Genomic DNA, 20,679 nt, shown 5'->3' with positions numbered 1-20,679 from the left:
TCATGTTGGTCAGGCTGGTTTCGAACTCCTGACCTCAGGTGATCCACCCACCTCGGCCTCCCAAAGTGCTGGGATTACAGGCGTGAGCCACCGCGCCTGGCCAGCACTTTCTTTTAGAGATTATTTTATAATGAAAAGGCCATTCAGGAATAAAATTAAAACCATTTCTATTAGCATGAACACTTTTTGGAATTTCCAGAATTTCTAGTCCTGAACCATGTGCAAAAGCATATTTTCCAAATAGATTTCCTTCTCTACAGCAAAGGAGCATGATTCTAAGCATGAATAGAAATGAGGAGCCATACTCCTGCCCGCATGAGTTTTCGTAAGACAGATTCATCCCATTTTGAAAATGGCATAAAAATCCTGCACTATTGTATAAAAATACGTTGTTGACATGACCAAAGGCTCAAACTGTCTAAGCATTAAAAGTATCTTTATTCACTAACAAATGTCCTGTTCAAGCAGAAAAAAATATTTCCTCTAGCTGTATATGGCAAACTACTTTACATACTGTCTCCCAAATGGGCTGGCTGTGCTGAACGACAGTTGTCACACTTTGTGAAACCACCACCTTAAGTTATTGTGATGTTTAGTAAAAGGGTCTAATTATTATTATTATTATTATTTTATTTATTTTATTTTTTTTGAGACAGAGTCTCATTCTGTCTCCCAGGTTGGAGTGCAGTGGCACGATCTCGGCTCACTGCAACCTCTGCCTCCCAGATTCAAGCGATTCTCCTGCCTCAGCCTCCCTGTTAGCTGGAATTACAGGTGCCCACCACAACGCCCAGCTAATTTTTGTATTTTTAGTAGAGATGGGGTTTTACCACGTTGGCCAGGTTGATCTCAAACTCCTGATCTCAAGTGATCTACCTGCCTCAGCCTCCCAAAATGCTGAGATTACAGGTGTGAGCCACTGTGCCGGGCCGGGTGTAATTATTTTTTGAAGCTTTCTTTTGTTTTTCAGAGCACATGAATAATTCTAAATCTGTTCATAACCTGTAAAATGATTTCGCCTTCATAAGCAAGCAAAATTATTAGATGTCTTATAGTCATCTCCAACCTTACCCTACAGTCATCTACTGTGTTTTTATTTACCACAGACACATCAACATTCATCACCATAAATAATATTTTTCTGTTGCAAATTTGATATCACAGGCAAAAGAAAAATAATAAACTTCTTTAAAAGTTTATTAAAAGTTTATTTAATAAACTTCTTTAAAAGTTTATCACCATGAGATGGTCTCTTGTCCTTATTACAGTCAAGTCATTTATTTTTATTTATTTATTTATTTACAGTCAAGTCATTTTAAAACAAGAGTCTCATGCTCTGGAATGCCATACTTTCCTTTGTGCTCCTCAAATAATTTCGTAAGTTCCTCCATATAGGTCTGATGTAACTCCTCAATCTGCTCCTCGGTCGGGTGCAGAATCTGACGAACAGGGATCGGGCGGCCAACTGCAAAAACAGGGAATACATCATCCGTGAGGAACTAAAACCACTCCACCACAGACCGCCTCCCCTAATGCACAGCTGTGAACACAACTGCCAATCAGAATCCCTCCAGCCTGCTCACTCCAATCCTTGTTTCATTTCACTGGCTGCCTGCAGTGGTCACACCACTCCATCTGATAACAAATAAAGAACTTTCCTCCTCAGCAGACACTGGATTGTCGGGACCCTGGTGGTTTTGACTTTGAGTCAAATGAGCTACTGTGCTGACTGCAGCTGGGAGGTGAGTGGACATAGCTGTGTGTCCACGTCACCAGCTTCCTCCCTCTGGGACAGTTGACAGCCAGACCACAGTGCCCTGATTATTACTGACTGTGAATCCTCACATCACATGGCAGTCCTCTAGTCTGACTCTTTTCTTCTTTTTTTTTCTTTTTTCTTTTTGCTTTTTTTTTTTGAGACAGAGTCTTACTCTGTCACCCAGGCTGGAGTGTAGTGGCGTAATCTCGACTCACTGCAACCTCCGCCTCCCGAGTTCAAGCCATTCTCTTGCCTTAACCTCCCACTGAGTAGCCGGGATTACAGGCTCCCACCACCATGCCCAGTTAATTTTTTTTTTTGTATTTTCAGTAAAGACGAGGTTTTACCATGTTGGCCAGGCTGGTCTTGAACTCCTGACCTCAAGCTGGAATTACAAGCGTAAGCCACTGGCCCAGCCTAGTCTGCCTCTTTTGAGTGTCTTTCTGAACAACTAAAAAATACATATCTTCAAGCTAAGTATCTATATTAGAGAAATACACATAAATGACGTGGATTCCATTGTTTCTAATAGTGGATAACTGAAAAACAACTAATGTCTCAATAGAAAAACTGTTAAATAAACCATGTAATAGTCATTAATAGAATCCTAGGCAGAAATTTTTAAACAATGAAATAATATAAATATGTGTACACATACACAGGCAAATACACACAGATGTCTAAGATGTATTAAGTGGAAAAATAATTTGTAAAATAATACAGTATGATCCATTTTTGAAAAAAAATGTTTATATTCCTAGAAGTGTTATACGTTTTTAGTGCATGGAAAAGTCTGGAAAGAGAGAGAAACATAAAAGTTCCTTTTTGGTAAGGAAGTAGGGATGGGGAAATTTCACTCTAATTGTATTATATAAATTTTCTACAAATGAGAATGCATTTGAGTTTTTCCAAATACACTAATTAAAAACAAATCTGGCAACCTCTGTACATATTTTAAAAGGTGTTTATGTAACATCTCACTTGTCTCTGATTTTTAGAAAATACAAATTCCCAAGGCTTTGGGTCTTGCGTTCACTGCGCCACCTGCTGGTCGGATGCTGCTATTGATGCCAAGGGTTGAAATGATGGGCGCAGTGACTCACGCCTGTAATCCCAACACTTGGGAGGCTGAGGCGGGTGGATCACCTGAGCTCAGGAGTTCGACCCGAGCCTGACCAACATAGCGAAACCCCATCTCTACTAAAAATACAAAAATTAGCCGGACGTGGTGGCGGGCACCTGTAATCCCAGCTATTCGGGAGACTGAGGCAGGAGAACCTCTAGAAGCTGGGAGGCAGAGGTTGCAGTGAGACCAGATTGCACCATTGCACTTCAGCCTGGGGGACAGAGCAAGACTCCGTCTCAAAAAACAAACAAACAAACAAACAAACAAAAACAGAAAATGTACAGGAAGTTCAATGAGGCAGCAAACTGCTGTCTCTGACTTCATTAGCTTAGGCATGAGGTCAGGTGGGCTCTAGGTAATGAACGGGACCCACAGTAGAGTGACCTTTGTCCTATCCTGAGTCACCCCATGTCGCATACGAGGTTCTGATTCATGTCAGTAAGAGTAGGTGGTTAGCTAAGCAAAATATGAACAAATGTTAAGTCACAGAGAAGGAAGAATGTGATAAATGACATCAGTATGGGAGCTGAGGGGGCACAGAGAAGGAGACACACACACACACACACACACACACACATATCATTACTGCAACATTAATATTCTCAAATTGTTAAGAATTTAACCAGATGTAGCCTTGAAAAGCTCATGTGGTTTTCTTTGATAGCTTGGATGTCACATTTATACATAGTAGACATAAGTCCCGTTTAACTCAACACAAAGAACTGGAAACAATCATCTCGCTGTCAGTTGTGGTTGGAAATATGGACTAGCAGAGGCTAATGTAGTGATGACGTGGAACTGGTTGCACAAAAAGCACCAGGCTGGGCTGGCTCTAGTCGCAGCTCACCAGCAAGTGCCCTGAGCAAGTGACTTTCTATCTGGCCTTAATTTTCTTTCCCTTTCCCCTTCCCTTCCCTCCCTTCCTTCCCTTCCCTGCCTTCCCTCCCCTCCCTCCCCTTTCTTTCTCTTTCTTTCTTTTCTTTCTTTCTTTCTTTCTTTCTTTCTTTCTTTCTTTCTTTCTTTCTTTCTTTCTTTCTTTCTCTTTCTTTCTTTCTTTCTTTCTTTCTTTCTTTCTTTCTTTCTTTCTTTCTCTTTCTTTATTTCTTCTTTCTTTCTTTCCTTCCTTCTCTCTCCTTCCTTTCTTTCTTTCTGTCTTTCTTTCTCTCTCTCTCTCTTTCTTTCTGTCTTTCTCTCTCTTTCTCTCTTTCCTTCCTTCCTTCCTTCCTTCCTTCCTTCTTTCTTTCTTTCTTCTTTTTCTTTCTTCCATGGAGTCTCACTCTATCAACCATGCTGGACTGTAATGGTGCAGTCTAGGCTCACTGCAGTCTCCGCCTCCTGGATTCAAGCAATTCTCATGCCTCAGTGTCCCAAGTAGCTGAGTATGTGCCACCATGCCCAGACAACTTTTTTTTATTTTTAGTAGAGACAGGGTTCACTATGTTGGCCTTGCTGGCTTCAAACTTCTGGCTTCAAGAGATCTACCAGCCTCAGCTTCTCAAAGTGCTAGGTCGGCGTGAGCCACCACAGCCAGCCTCTGGCCTTAATTTTCACATGCATAGGACAAAAGAGTAGAACTCCAAGATCTTGAAGCTTTCTTCCAGCACTAAGCTTTACTGTTGTTTGAGGAAGATATTGAGAAATCTACATGCAAATCTACTAGCAAATCTGTGGCTTTATCAAAATAGCTTCTGTTTTCTTAGTGAAATTATTCCAGCGAGAGAGGTCAGGGTGGGGGTAAGAGACCAATAAAAAGACATAGTGGTCTAAGAAGATGAAGTGTGTTGTTCTCCACTTACTTTAGTGAGGACTCGTGCATTCTGAATTAGTGAGTCTTCTTTCCTCTGAGCTATCCTACAGCTAATTTCAATCCTGTTCTTTTCTCTTTGTTTTACTACATTTCAGATGGTTCTCCCGGAGAGCTCAAGCATGCTCATATAGAATGAATTTTTTTTTTTTTTTTTTTTTGAGACAGAGTTTTGCTCCTTCTCCCAGGCTGGAGTGAAGTGGCATGATCTCAACTCCCTGCAACCTCCAGCCCCCGGGTTCAAGCGATTCTCCTGCCTCAGCCTCTCAAGTAGTTGGAATTATAGGCACACACCACCATGCCAGGCTAATTTCTGTGTTTTAGTAGAGACAGGGTTTTGCATGTTAGTCAGGCTGGTCTCAAACTCCTGACCTTGGGTTATCCATCTGCCTCGGCCTCCCAAAGTGCTGGGATTACAGGCGTGAGCCACCGCACCTGGAGTGAATTTACCCTAGAGTGAATTTATGATCATAAGACTTATCCCTTTAAACTGTGAGATAGACACAGTCTCTTGTCTTTGCCTTATTTAGTGATAAGAAAAGTGAGGAGCTGAAAGTTCCTAAACTACACTCAAAAAACCCCAGGAGATTAATACAACTTAAACCCAGCATTCCTGCCCCTGCTTCTTAAACTAACACCAAACTGGATTAAAGATTAAGAAATCTTTCTCAATTGCAATTTAGGGGTGAAGCCAGAAGTAACAGAACACAGATCATAATCATACCTTTACTAAATAACTCAAAAAAAGCCCATCTCAGGGAAATGAGGTTGAAAGCTACCAGTCCATTAGCAGTGGAAAACAACCTGCTATTGAGAATTCAGTTCCAATATAGCTGCCCCGAATCTAACTTGTGCCCATATTGGGAATAAAGCTATTATTTATCGAGGGTCTACTAGATGTTGTTAAGTGAAATCCCCAGGAAAACCTAGCAAGACAGCCATTATTGTCCGTTTTACAAATGAGAACAATGGGCACAAGAAGGCTAATTAATTAGTCAGTCCATGGAAAAACATTATAAACCTGAATGGTAGAGTCAGAAATATAAAACTTCAGGGAATGGGCTCCAGTCAAAAGACAGAGGGATGGGGACATTGAGGTATTCATGCACCCTCTTGGCTCTAAGACGGTCACTTCACCTTCTGCAAAAAGGGGGACAGATGGAGAGAACAGCTGGTCAGGGCCTTGGTTCTGAGGGCCCCTAGCTTGCTTCAAATCCTAGCCCTATTTTCAGAGGCACTGGAACCAGCGAAACTCCATCTTGAATAGGGGCTGGGTAAAATAAGGCTGAGACCTACCGGGCCGCATTCCCAGATGGTTAAGGCATCCTAAGTCATAGGATGAGATAGGAGGTTGGCACAAGATACAGGTCACAAAGACCTTGCTGATAAAACAGGTTGCAGTAAAGAAGCTGGCCAAAACCCACCAAAACCAAGATGGTGATGAGTGACCTCTGGTCATCCTCACTGTTACACTCCCATTAGAGCCATGACAGTTTACAAATGCCTCTATGGTCTAAAAAGGGTAAGCATAAGTAATCCACCCTCCGTTTCACATATAATCAAGAAATAACCAAAAAAACAAAAAAACAAAAAACAAAAAAACAAAAAACAAAAAACCATCCTCTGTCTTTGGAGTGGCCATTCTTTTATTCCTTTACTTTCCTAATAAACTTTTTTTCACTTTATGGACTTGCCCCGAATTCTTTCTTGCGTGAGATCCAAGAGCCTTCTCTTGGGGTATGAATCCGGACCCCTCTCCTGTAACAATATCATAAACTACCCCTAATCCCTTAGGCCCAACACTCCATTACTTGGGGTCCCAACCTACATCAAAGACCTGATGAATTATAAGCTTTCATCACATTTTACTCTTACTTATCATGAGAACTCAAGGTCCTCATCTGTGAAACCAGGATTAAAAACATCCCTGCCATATCCAACTCCAGTGTTGTGAGGGTCAAATAAAAAGATCTACTTGGAATTGTTCCGTACTGTGTTATTACAAATTGGGATAGTCTTAAAAGGGTCCCTGGAGCCCTAGAAGATCAGAACTTTCTCTCTCCACAGAAAGATCTTTTTAGTACTAAGGAGAAGAAAAAAACATTTTCAACATAAGACTAAGTTAGTTGCAAACTTCTGCAAAACTCCCTTTTTACAAAACAAAGGGGGAAGAAACCCGGCTGCATCAGGCTGCTCTTAGAAATAGAATTCCTTGCCCTGGAAAAAAAGTTGCAAACGCCTACTTGTGACAGAGTCAGGAATCATAACTTTTGTTGATGTTTCACTGCTTTTTATAGCTGGTGTGCTCAACTGCTCCATTTTCCAATTCCATCCAACAATTCAAGATTAGTTATGCACGTATTGCCTTACACAGCAATCTTGCTCCAATTTCTACGGTGCTATGCCGTATTTACCTAACATGAGGGAGTTTTGTGGGCTTATGGTATACACAGCTGGAGAAGTGTTTAAAAATGGGCATTATTTTTTCTCGCGGAGGCAAGCAATAGATTTTTCATAGCAAAAAAAAAACTTTGTTTTATTTTTCTGTAACTGTAAAGATTCTGTAGAGTTAATTGTTCTAACAGTTTCATGCAGGAATTGCTCTCCAAGATGCTACATAGCTGTACACTAGAGAAAAAACAGGCAGCGGCTGTGCGGCCGACAAGGGTTAAAGGAGCAGGAACCTGGGTGTCAGATGAAGCCGGAACGCAAATCATTGTTCACCCGTGGCTTGTGGAGGCTCAAAAGATGCCCAATGTCAGCATGTGTACATGTGAGTATGTGTATAAAGGTCCACACGCAGACACACTCACTCATGAAAGTTGATTGAGCACTTGTATGCTGTCCCGGGTACTGAAAGGTGGAAGAATATGCCACCCTAAAATGTGCCACTGTGGCACAGAGATTATTTTGAGCTAACGGCACTAAAAACAAACAAGCAAAAAACAAAAAAGCAAACAAACAACAACAAAAAAACCCTTAGGTACAAGAAGGGCACTCTAACCTCCCCTTTTCTTCCTGAAAGCAGGAAACAAAATTCCTCTGTAAAAGATGCCCTCCCTATAGTAGGAATGAAGGAACGTTATCACCAGAGATGTGGAGACAGGCCAAGAGAAATCCGTTCAGACCTTATTAAAATAACTCTTATCTTCCGTTAGTCTCTCCATTTACTTTAGCCATTTTTCCACAATTGCCTTTCTTTGTTCAACCTCATATATAAACTCAGCCCTTGCCACTTCTTTGGGCCTTCATTTTCTTTTGGGGGTTCCCACATACTTGCAAAAATCTGTATGCTTTTCCCCTGTTGGCTCGTGTCAACTTCATTCTCAGGCCCAGCCAGTGACCCTAAGAGGCTAGAGGTAAAATTTTGCTTCCCCTACACCACCATGTTAGTGCCCTTAACATTATTATTTCCTTTGTGCCCTTAACATTATTATTTCCTTTAATCCCTTTTATTTTACAATGAAAACTTAAATTAAGTTCCCCTTTCTTTCTTTCTTTCTTTTTTTTTTTTTTTTTTTTGAGACAGAGTCTTGTTCTGTCACCCAGGCTGGAGTGCAGTGGCGTGATCTTGGCTCACTGCAAGCTCCGCCTCCTGGGTTCACGCCATTCTCCTGCCTCAGCCTCCTGAATAGCTGGGACTACAGGTGCCTGCCACCATGCCCGGCTAATTTTTTGTATTTTCAGTAGAGACGGGGTTTCACTGTGTTAGCCTGGATGGTCTCGATCTCCTGACATTATGATCCACCCATCTCAGCCTCCCAAAATGCTGGGATTACAGGTGTGAGCCACCGCGCCCAGACCTTTTTTTTTTTTTTTTTTTAATATTTTACGAAATCCCTTACTTAGTCAGTTTTGTTTTGTTTTGTTTTGTTTTGTTTGAGACAAAGTCTTGCTGTGTTGCCAGGCTGGAGTGCAGTGGCTGGAGTGACTGCAACCTCTGCCTCCTGGGTTCAATCTGCTTTTTTCCCATCAGAATCTAAAAATGACTTGAAACACAATGGATTACTTTTGTCCTCACGTGGTTTCAAACTAGTTTTATTTAAATAAAATGCATTCCCTTACCTATTTTTTTTTTCCAAAAAAGAGTCAAACCTTCAGAAGGAATACAATAAGCACTTGCCTACCCCCATTAGACGCAGCAATTTCTAACATTGTGTGCACATGTGCACACATATGTGTGTATATACATACGCATTATTATTTCTATGTTTGTAGGGCCATTTGAAAATAAGTTGTGGACATCAATGATTCAATCATGTGCATCATCCCTAAATACTTCTGCAGTATTACTTAAAAACAAGAACTATGTCTTATATAACAACACCATTATTATACTCAAGAAATGTAACCTCTTCACAATATTATTTTGTACTTAATCCAAATTCAAACTTTGTCAGTCATCTCAATATCATTCATAGTTGTTTTCCCGTCAATCTACAACAGCTGTTGTGTGGTATGTCTCTGAGGACCCCCTCCCTCTTGTCTCTTATGACACTGATATTTTTAAAGAGTCCAGGCCAGTTGTTCTGCACAACGTTCCACAATCTGGATTTGTCTGATTATTTCCTCATGATTTGATTCAGATTAACATTTTGGCAAGTTACTTACACAGGGAAATAGAAACACATTTGAAAGCTCTCAACAAGCTGGTCAGGGGGCCTTTACTCCATTTACCAACCTGCATTTGCCTAGCACCTGGAGTCTAGACTGCCTTCCCGTGTATCATGACATTTAATCCCCATAATATCCCTGTGAGAAGACAGAATAATTATAACGGTCTCTTCTTTCACAGTTGTAAACTCTGAGGTTCAGAGAAGATAAATGAAACATTTAAAGTCACACAGAGTCAGACCTCAGAACCACACCACTTCCTTCTGTACATCCAGCCGCTGCGTAATAAATGCCTTCTTAATGCCAAGATCAATCTCTACGTGCCTAGCGCTGGAGCGTCAGCCACAAGCCATCAGGGCAGGACTACCGATGGAAAGAACCCCCTCCTTTCGCCTCCCCTCCCATACCCACCCCTTCTCTCTCTTTGTTTCTCTCTCTCTCTCTTCTTTCTCTTTCCTTCCTTCCTTCCTTTCTTCCCTCCCTCCCTCCCTCTTTCTCTCTCTTTCTTTCTCTTTTTCTTTCTCTTTCTTCTTCCTTCCTTCCCTCCCTCTCTCCCTCCCTCTCTCTCTCTCTCTTTCTTTCTTTTTCTTTGTGTCTTTCCTTCCTTCCTTCCTCCTTTCCTTCTCTCTTTAATTCCTTCTTTCTCCCTCCTCCTCCTCCTCCTTCTTCTTCCTCTTCTTCTCCTTCTTCTTCTCTCTCTCTCTCTTTTTCTCTCTTTCTTTCGAGACAGAGTCTCACTCTGTCACCCAGGCTGGAGTGCAGTGGCACGATCTCTGCTCACTGAAACCTCTACCTCCCAGGTTCAAGTGATTCTCATGCCTCTTCCTCCCGACTAGCTGGGATTACAGGTGCCCACCACTGCACCCTGATAATTTCTGTAATTTGTAGCAGAGATGGGGTTTCACCATGTTGGCCAGCCTGGTCTCGAACTCCTAACCTCAGGTGATCTGCCTGCCTTGGCCTCCCAAAGTGCTGGGGTTACAGGTGTGAGCCTCTATACCCGGCCTCTTTCTTTTTAAAATTTTATGACACTTACAGAGGCAAGGGAACCCACTTCTTACTCGTATTTTTGTATTTTTCCAATGCTGTCAAAAGAATAAAAATAAAATATCACATTCATAATTAGAAGATGGGCTCAGGGGTTAATACGACTCAATGAGAGCCTTGTGGCTGGAAGAGATGGGATGGGGGCCCTTTCTGTGCCACAAGCAGAAATAGTTGATGAGCCTGTCTGCGTGTCTATAATTTGATGAATCTAACATTGGGAGGAGGGAAAGCCCTTCTTTATGGCAAAATGTCAACTAATTAATATAGAAGGAATGCTGGAATTAGAAATTCGCCAGTTTGCAACCATGACGGCAAGCACTGATTTAGGCACGAATTATTAATGGGTATTAAAGCCATCAAGTAAAATGTGATGAGAGACGGGATAATTTTACACTTCTCTAAGTACCACTATCCCCAGGTTATTTGTTAATAATGAAGAGAAAATGGGGCCGGGGTGGGTGGCTCACACCTGTAATCCCAGCACTTCGGGAGGCCGAGGTGGGCGGATCACCTGAGGTCAGGAGTTCGAGACCAGCCTGGCCAACACAGTGAAACCTCGTCTCTACTAAAAATACAAAAATTAGGCAGGCCTGGTGGTGGGTGCCTGTAGTCCCAGCTACTTGGGAGACTGAGGCAGGAGAATCGCTTGAACCCAGGAGGCAGAGGTTGCAGTGAGCCAAGATTGTGCCACTGTACTCCAGCCTGGGTGACAGAGCGAGACTCCTGTCAAAAAAACAAAAAAAAAACAAAAAAAACAATTACAATGAAACAGGCCTAATGAAAGCCTAATTTGTTTATGCACAAGTGTTTCTTGAGCCTCTACTCTGTGGGTACTAGGAGCACACAGAGAACACACAGATAAGCCGAAATCCCTGTCCTCGTGGGGCTCTGTGAGACGGAAACAGAAAATGCAATGTTCCTCCAAGGAACTGCAATGCTTTACATGTTTTTCTGAAAGTCTAAATTTATTTCAATTGTCTTTCCTGGTAATCCTGATGGATGTGACATTTAAATCAGTTTTTCTCAATTATATAATGAATATAGTATCAGTGACCATTTTATTATACTATGATATAGTGATAATAGCATTCAGAAAACACATAAATTGCATACTATTTCTAAAGTGTGTAAGGAAAATGTATACAGTAGGAGCTTCTTTACAAATTATGCCCATTGAGAATGTTCCTTAGCAGGGAAGAGAGGATTTAGATGGAGGATGCATAGAAACCTAATGGTTTAGCAAGATGTGGCATAAAAAAATATGTAGAGAGGGTAACTGTGACCTGAATATGTCACTTTGCATTTAGTAAGAACACATTTTTCAGAGGATTTAATGACTCGACATTAACAGACAGAACAATCACAGTGATAGTGAGAATCTCTAAAGCTGAAATGAACAAACACTCTGGTTGTGCCCACTGAGGATACTGTTGTAAAAAGTGTGTGGGAAACCATTTTATTTATTTATTTATTTATTTATTTATTTATTTATTTATTTAATTTTTTGCGACAGAGTCTCACTCAGTCGCCCAGGCTGGAGTGCAGTGGTGCAATCTCGGCTCACTGCAAGCTCCTCCTCCCGGGTTCACGCCATTCTCCTGCCTCAGCCTCCTGAGTAGCTGGGACTACAGGTGCCCACCACCACTCCCGGCTAACTTTTAAATATTTTTTAGTAGAGACGGGGTTTCACTGTGTTAACCAGGATGGTCTCGATCTCCTGACCCCATGATCCGCCCACCTCGGCCTCCCAAAGTTCTGGCATTATAGGTGTGAGCCACCGCAGCCGGCCGTGGGAAACTATTAAAGGATGGAGAATCCAGGCTTCTCTGAACACCTGTGAGAGGATTGTAGCTAAGGTGATAATTTAGGATGAATCCAACTAATACTGAGTGACTTGATGTTTATCTCATGACGTAAGGTAGAGCTTACTTAAGTTAATAAAGTAGGAGAGGGAGCACAGGGACCACAAAATAACTTGCCGTTCTGAGATGCTGCCTGAATTCTTCCCAGGGTAGGACAGGGAGAACTCACATTGGGGAGTCAGCAATGAAGCCACACTGCATGTCAAGTGCATGATTTAAAATAGAAATGAACACAGTCATTGACATCACTGTTTCAGTCTCATATTGTGTTTTATTCTCTGTGGCATTTGATTGACACATGGCTTTACTTTTTCATGGAATTGTAAATGTTCTATCCTCCACTTGTGTTTTTTCAAGTAAGTAAAAGTCTTTAAATACAGTCTTGAGGGTTTGGTTCACACAAATCGAGATGTTCTACATTACTGCCTCCCATTCTTATACCTTAAGATCATAGCAGCCGAGTCTTTATGAAGCACATATGGAACATCTTCTTAGCTTGGGTTTTTAAATGTTTTAAACAACAACGGGATATTGAGGATGAAACAGACTAATAATCATTGTAACTGTTTGCAGGGTAAGTAGAGGGAGGGACTGAAGCCATTTTCTCCTTTCTGAATGTTTAAGAGAAGCACATTGGACAAGTATAAGTGAAAACAAGTTAACAGAGTTGCAGTTTTCCAGTCTTGACAACTAATTCAGATTCAGTCATTCCATTTGACCCCTGACTGATGATTATTTGTCAGTAGAGGCGTAACTGGGCGATATCAAATGGCAAACAATTAAAAAAAAAAAAAAAAAGCTTGACCAGGTGACAAGTGCAATCATTTAAGTCAACAGACTGCACTGGCTTTCAGCATCAACAGCTTATTTCATCTGAGCATATGATTACACTTCATTAAACTTTTAGTTCCTAATATCATGCCTTACAATTTCCTTTATATCATCCCCAAAGCTAACAATAGTACTTAGCACATAAAAGATCAAAAATGATTAATGAATATTAGACCAAAAAAGTAACCAGCTTATCTTGAACAATATCATTGCAAACTTAAATTTATCTCAATATTCCCATTACCCTAACTGATCAAGCCTGTTAACATTCCATTGCATTAAATACAGCATTTAAGAATAATGTCATGTGAAATCCATTTCTGCTCCAGCTTTTCAGTTAACACCAGCTCTCGAATACTCAGCAAGACACCATCTCGCAAAAGGAAGGAATATTGAGAAATATCTCCCAACAGGTAAAACCTCTTCAAGCCCAGAACATAAAGCTTGAAGAAAGTCTGAAGCGTGTGGCTGAAAAACTCTGTCATGAACTCTGGAACAAAGCTGGACATGGTGCAACCCATGTCCAGAAAAATAGAAGGTGTATAGGGACAATGGCTACCAGTTCTATAAAAATAGCAAAAGTTGTCTGGGAGAGGTGGGATTATGCCTGTAATCCCAGCACTTTGGGAGACTGAGGTGGGTGGATCACGAGGTCAAGTGATCGAGACCATTCTGGCCAACATGATGAAACCCCGTCTGTACTAAAAATACAAAAATTAGCTGGGCGTGGTGGCGTAAGCCTGTAGTCCCAGCTACTTGGGAGCCTGAGGCAGGAGAATTGCTTGAACCTTGGAGGCGGAGGTTGCAGTGAGCAGAGATCGTGCCACTGCACTCCAGCCTGGCGACAGAGTGAGACTCAGTCTTAAAAAAAAAAAAAAGACAGCAAAAGTTGGCAAAAATGTAAATATATCTGCATTGCTAAGAACTCTACCATCCAAAGATAAACACACAAGAAATGCTGGAGTTTGCCGTGCCTCAAAGCTACTCTGAGTTTTTCTACTCTTATCGGACAGGGCTCTTCCACTTGGGTAATGGCAAGGCCTGACTCTGGAAGGATGGAACTCCTTACTCTTTTGAACTCTTTGATATTATAATAGGTTGCACCACCCCAACAAGTAGAGGCTGTGTGACCATCCTCAATGGAAAGGCTTTCTCAAAGAACTGCTTAGAGTTGAGGTGGTATGTGTGTGAGAGGAGGGTGGCAAATGGTGAAGCCAGAGACCCTCCATTAACCTCCCTGAATCATTAGGTGAAGGCGATTGATTCTCCAGCTGCAACTACCAACACAGAGTAGGTAAGTGAGGTCACCGCAAGGGCTACTTGAGACATTGGGAAATGAGACATAATCATGAAAGACCATCTCTCTGACTAGTACAAGATGGGTTCTCATGTTTCCTGTTCAGGATCATCAGCATTTCCGAGATAGGGTCCATACACATATTTACCAGTCACAAGAAGTCCTATTCATATGCCACCAACCAGCCTCAGAAATCCATAATGTCATCTACCTTCTTGGCTTAGAGATAACATTTAGCTTTCTTTCTTCTCAACATCTAGTGTCACCTCCCTGTTTCCATGTCATCCTTACACTTGGGGGATTGAGAAACTTTTTGAAGTAGAGGAAATACATGGAAGTAACATCTTTTGTCCTGACAGTCAAGTAGTTCATGAGAAGTTAGCAATCACTCCCCACATTGTGCCACCAAATGCACAAGGAATCTTTATTTTGTTTCAGGTCATACTATTCATTTTCCAATCTCTCACTAAAGACTCATCTGCTATGTCTACGGCCTGCTTCCCTACAGGGATGTCTCTTGTTATAAGAAGCTCAGTGTCTTATAAACATAAGTTCCTGTGTCCATTAAGAGTCTGATAATTCGAGCCGGGCGCGGTGGCTCAGGCCTATAATCCCAGCACTTTGGGAGGCCAAGGCAGGCGGATCACGAGGTCAGGAGATTGAGATCATCCTGGCCAACATAGTGAAACCCCATCTCTACTAAAAATACAAAAAAATATCCGGGCGTGGTGGCGGGTGCCTATAGTCCCAGCCACTCGGGAGGCTGAGGCAGGAGAATGGCATGAACCCGGGAGGCAGAGCTTGTGGTGAACTGAGATCACACCACTGCACTCTAGCCTGGGCAACACAGTGAGACTCCATCTCAAAAAATAAAGTCTAATAATTTGGTCCTTCTATAATTCATGAGCATGACGACTGGGTGCTCACGCACACTTGTGAGATGTGCCACTCTCTGAACCTTGTTACAACATTAGCTCTTTACCCACCTGACCTCAAGGACAAAAAAAAGATTCTGAAGCCGGGCGCAGTGGCTCACGCCTGTAATCCCAGCATTTTGGGAGGCTGAGGTGGGTGGATCGCCTGAGGTCAGGAGTTCAAGACTAGCCTGGCCAACATAGTGAAATTCCGTCTCTACTAAAAATACAAAACATTAGCTGAGTGTAGTGGCAGGTGTCTGTAATCCCAGTTACTAGGGAGGCTGAGGCAGGAGAATCGCTAGAACCCAGGAGGCAGTGGTTGCAGATCATACCAGTGCACTCTAGTCTGGGCAAAAAGAGCGAAACTCCATCTTAAAAAAAAAAAAATTCTGATAAAAATTGTCTCCCTTCCATAGGAATTTCTCCCAGGAAAGAAATATATCCCCAATTCAGTTCCATATCAAAATTACTCTCCTCCATATTCCCTTCAGAGAAATTGGAAAACAGAAAAACAGTCACTCTTCACATGCATCTGTAATAGTTTGATTTCAGTTCCTATTTTCCTCCATTTGACCCATATTTATACCTTTCAGATACTTAAGATTTAATAATAATAAGTGTAAATACTGTGAAAAAAAAAGTCATGTGATTGCACATTAAATGGAAAGCACTTATAAACTGACGGTAGTAAAATCCTAGCCTAGCGAAACAGATCTAAAACAGTATTTGACTATATTTGAATTTTACTTAATGAGCTATCCATGGTGAACATATTACTTCCAGTTTCATAATAAGTTTATAGTTTTAGTAATTCTGCCATTAGTGCCTGGCTCAGCACTATCTCATTTTAGCTCTCCAATCCTCTTCCCATCTGAGGAGCTAAATACTTTGCTCCTGGGTTTTTGTTTTTGTTTTTCGAGATAGGGTCTTGCTTTGTCACCCAGGCTATGGTGTCGTGGTGCAATCATAGCTCACTCCAACCTCCAACTCCTGGGCTCAAGTGCTCCTCCTGCCACAGCCTCCCAAAACACTGGGATTACAAGCACATGCCATGGTGCCCTGCTAATTTTTAAAGTTTTTAGTAGAGATGAGGTCCAGTTTTGTTGCCAGTCTGGTCTCGAACTTCTGGGCTCAGGCATCCCTCCTGTCTCAGCCTCCCAAAATGCTGGGATTACAGGTGTGTGCCACCACACTTGGCCAACTCCTCAGTATTTTTATCAACATGGTCACTTGGCCAACTCCTCAGTATTTTTATCAACATGGTCTTCACCCTCCTCCCTCAACTGGATTCTCCCAAACATGCAGCTTTTTAAACTAAAATGAGTCTAACTAACAGCAGAATTGACAAGGAATGCAAACAAATCAGCAAGAATAAAACAAACAATCCCATCAAAAAGTGGGCTAAGGAAATGAATAGATAATTCTGAAAAGAAGAGATACAAATGCCCAACAAACATATGAAAAAATGCTCAACATCACTAATGATCAGGGAAATGCAAATCAAAATCATAATGCAATACCACCTTACTCCTGCAAGAATGGCCACAATCAAAAATTCAAAAAATCATAGATGTCGGTGTGGATGTGGTGAAAAGGGAACACTTTCACACTGCTGGTAGAAATGTAAACTAATACAACCACTAGGGAAAACTGTGGAGATTCCTTAAAGAATTAAAAGTAGAGCTACCATTTGATCTAGCAATCCCACTACTGGGTATCTACCCAGAGGGAAAGAAGTCATTATACGAAAAATATACTTGCACACACATGTTTATAGCAGCACAATTTGCAATTGCAAAAATATGGAACCAGCCCAAATGCCCATCAGTCATTGAGTGGATAAGGAAATTGTTATATATATGTATATAAACACCATGGACTACTACTTAGCCATAAGAAGTAATGAAATAATGGCATTTGCAGCAACCTGGATGGAACTGGAAACCACTATTCTAAGTGAAGTAATTCAGGAATGGAAAACCAAACATCATATGTTCTCACTCATAAGTGGGAGCTAAGTTATGAGGACCCAAAGGCATTAAGAATGATACAATGGGCCGGGCACGGTGGCTCAAGCCTGTAATCCCAGCACTTTGGGAGGCCGAGACGGGCGGATCACGAGGTCAGGAGATCGAGACCATCCTGGCTAACACGGTGAAACCCCGTCTCTACTAAAAAATACAAAAAACTAGCCGGGCGCAGTGGCGGGCGCCTGTAGTCCCAGCTACTCGGGAGGCTGAGGCAGGAGAATGGCGTGAACCCGGGAGGCGGAGCTTGCAGTGAGCTGAGATCCGGCCACTGCACTCCAGCCTGGGCAACAGAGCGAGACTCCGTCTCAAAAAAAAAAAAAAAAAAAAAAAGAGACTCGGGGGAAAGAGCAGGAGAGGGGTGAGGAATAAAAGACTACATATTGGGTAGAGTACACACTGCTGCGGTAATGGGTGCACCAAAATCTCAGAAATCACCACTAAAGAACTTATTCATGTAACCAAATACCACCTGTTTCCCAAAAACCTATGGAAATAAAAAAAATAAAATGAGTCTATAGCAGAATAGCAGAATATATATAAAATAGCTAGCTGCAAAAAAAAAAAGCTTTTGCTATAGAAACTGATGCCTATGTGAACTGAACATAATGAGGACACTTATCACACAGAAATTTTCATCTCTCCATAAACTCTGGTATAACTTGTCATCAAAGAATTGATATATTATAATCAGCTGGCACAGAGAAACAGATTCATTATAGAGTATTAGAAACTTTATTTTGAAAATTGGATTTTACTTGTAATTCAATAGCAGTATTCTTGAAAGTAATCAATTCCTATTCTAGTGGAAAATGTAGTCATTTCATAAATCAAAGGAATACCAGAAACAAAACTCAGATGACATCTACAGGATTATTATTTCAGGAAGTTCTTACTCAAAGCCACTTCCCTTGCATTAGCATCTCAATCAATAACAAGAAACATTGCTTAAAGTAAGCTAATAATTGTAGTCGTTTTATGTACATACCAACAGTGTGGATGGCTTTCCTATAGGGCATTAGGCCAAAATTGTACTGAAAAACTCCCCTGGCATGAAACAGGGGCAAAGCAAACCCCATGATCTTCTGTAGTTTATCTTGAACAGTTCTAATCCATGAGCCTTCGGGGTTGTCAACTTGTTTAAACAGTTCATTTTCACCAAAAGAAAACACTGGGACCAGAGAGGCACTGCAACAACAAAGGGGACGGGTGAGAATATTCCATGAAAAGGATTCAAATAATTTATTTTGTTTAGCTGACTCTTGCAACAAATCCTGAAAAAATGTTTAAACGTGCCCAAGCCTTCCTGTATTGCTAACTTCACGTTCATTGAAACTGTCTTAAACTTAACATTCTTTAGGGAGGAATTTCAGCAGGCTAGCCTTAATGGGATTTTATTCTATAGAAAATTAGGGTTCCAGGAAGCTTCTCTTTTATCTATAGCTTTGGCCACTGTTGATTTGGCTGGAAAATTACTCTGTGTGTATAGAATGTTGGTGTTTATTGTTGTTCTCGTTGTTTTGCTTTTAGAGTTAAGTTAAATTGCTGAATGTCATGGCATTGAGCTACTGTCGTAAAAAGGTCATATTCCATTCCCCAAGAACATCCACACCTGTTTTTACTGTCAGATGGATTTGGAGGAGGTCTTTACGGGCTAGAAAATCACCTTACTTCTTCGTGATTTGTTTAATAATGTCTTTACTTTGCTGACCCACTACTTTATAAAAGAAAAAAAAGCCACTTACCCATGGGTCAAAGCAATTTTAACAAATCCTTTCCGCTGGCAGATGAACAGAGTGAACTTTCCAGGATGGGCATCCAGTGATTCTTTTGCACCCCCAAGGACAATGACAGAGATGTTTCCACCTCCTTCCTTGCTTACCACATAGGACACACTTTTCTTGGAAACTGAAACTAGCCCTTAGTGAATAAAACAAACAGTGTAACTAGTTATCCTTTTTTAAAAAATTACAATGTTTTATCATAATATTCCATGACAATAGTAAACATTTAACAAAATTTCCTACACTGCTTACCTTTGGAGCACTTTGTAAGTTTGTAATTTTTCAGAGTCAAATCTTTAGTAATGTATTCTATTAATAAGTTAACCTTTTGGCAGGTAGTGGGCTAGGTCTTTAAAATGCCATTCAGTCATTAGTAGGTTTACCACTTGTTTGTTTAGGTAGGTTGTGCACTGCCGAACCCTACAGGACACCATTTATATTGCATTCTAAGTAAAAGGATCCCCTGCCCCTGGAGTTGTTCAGTGCACAACCTGCACAGCTGTATGTGGTGGCCTTGATATTTATCCTGGCGAAGTTTTACACAGAACCAAAAAGTATATTCTCCAAGAGGCTGCAGTGGATTTTCTGAATATACAATGGCCTGTTTTCAGATATTCTATATGGATCATTATTTTCCAAACCTGGATTTATAATATAAATGTGATAGCATTTGGCTGTGTCTCCACCTAAATCTCATCTTGAATTGTAACTCCCACAATTCCTTCATGTCGTGGAAGGGACCAAGTTGGAGGTAACTGACTTGTGGGGGCAGGTCTTTCTCATGCTATTCTCATGATAGTGAATAAGTCCCATGAGATCTGATTGTTTTATAAAGAGGAGTTTCCCTGCACAAGCTCTCTCTTTGTCTGCCGCCATCCATGTAAGATGTGACTTGCTCCTCCTTGCCTTCCACCATGATTATGAGGCCTCCCCAGCCATGTAGAACTATAAGTCTTTCAAACCTCTTTTTCTTCCCAGTCTTGGTATGTCTTTATCAGCAGTGTGAAAATGAACTAATACAAAGTGGTTAAAAAAAAAAAAAATCAAGACATTTGACAACCTAGATCACTTGCCAGATCTCTACATGTTTCCAATATGGATAGTCTGCCTTTGGTAAATTGTTCATTTAAAACAGTTCGATAGTTGTTCAGTCTGTATTTCAGGCTTTCCCATGTAAAAATAACTTAAAAGATTCCTTTTCAGATTTCACATGTTCTGCATACTGAGGAAAATATAGGAAAGAATAAAGACAAAAATACAAACCATTCTTGAACTACATTTCAGAAATAATCACTTTTTAATGTCTTATGTGTCTTTCCATTCTGGGTTTTATCCATTTTTATGTAGTCATAACAGAATGTGTTAGACAGGCTTTATAAAGACATAGCATATCTCATCTCTTGAAGAAAATGGTATGCTAACTTTACTCTGGGTTTCTATTATAGGAGGAATTATGACAGGATTCTGAATGACCCACTGCCCTCTTAAGAGGCAGAGGATGCTGGGTTAGAGGTGGAGAGCCTGAGGCTGCCTAGATGGGTTTGAACCTTCACTGAGGTCAAGGCATGCCGTTCTGCTCTGTGTGAACCTGAGTGAGAGTTGGGTGCATCT

The 20,679-nt window shown here is 41.1% G+C and overlaps 1 protein-coding gene across 1 annotated transcript in view; it reads right to left on the bottom strand.

Annotated features, from left to right (window-relative positions):
* Positions 1 to 1,272: 1,272 nt before the first annotated feature.
* MOGAT1 (monoacylglycerol O-acyltransferase 1) overlaps positions 1,273 to 20,679 on the bottom strand; it is a 41,344-nt gene continuing 21,937 nt past the window's right edge. Inside the window, exons 4-6 of the mRNA XM_011996040.1 lie at positions 19,030 to 19,204; positions 18,273 to 18,472; positions 1,273 to 1,465 (exon numbers count right to left, since the gene is read on the bottom strand). Coding sequence (XP_011851430.1) covers positions 1,311 to 1,465; positions 18,273 to 18,472; positions 19,030 to 19,204 — 530 coding nt within the window. The 3' untranslated portion in view covers positions 1,273 to 1,310. The remainder of the gene's footprint in view (positions 1,466 to 18,272; positions 18,473 to 19,029; positions 19,205 to 20,679) is intronic.

The sequence above is a fragment of the Mandrillus leucophaeus genome, unplaced genomic scaffold, assembly GCF_000951045.1.
Source record: "Mandrillus leucophaeus isolate KB7577 unplaced genomic scaffold, Mleu.le_1.0 Scaffold1135, whole genome shotgun sequence".
Classification (NCBI taxonomy): Eukaryota; Metazoa; Chordata; class Mammalia; order Primates; family Cercopithecidae; genus Mandrillus; species Mandrillus leucophaeus.
The sequence above is the reverse complement of the archived record's forward strand: the minus strand, read 5'-3'. Positions and strand labels throughout refer to the sequence as shown.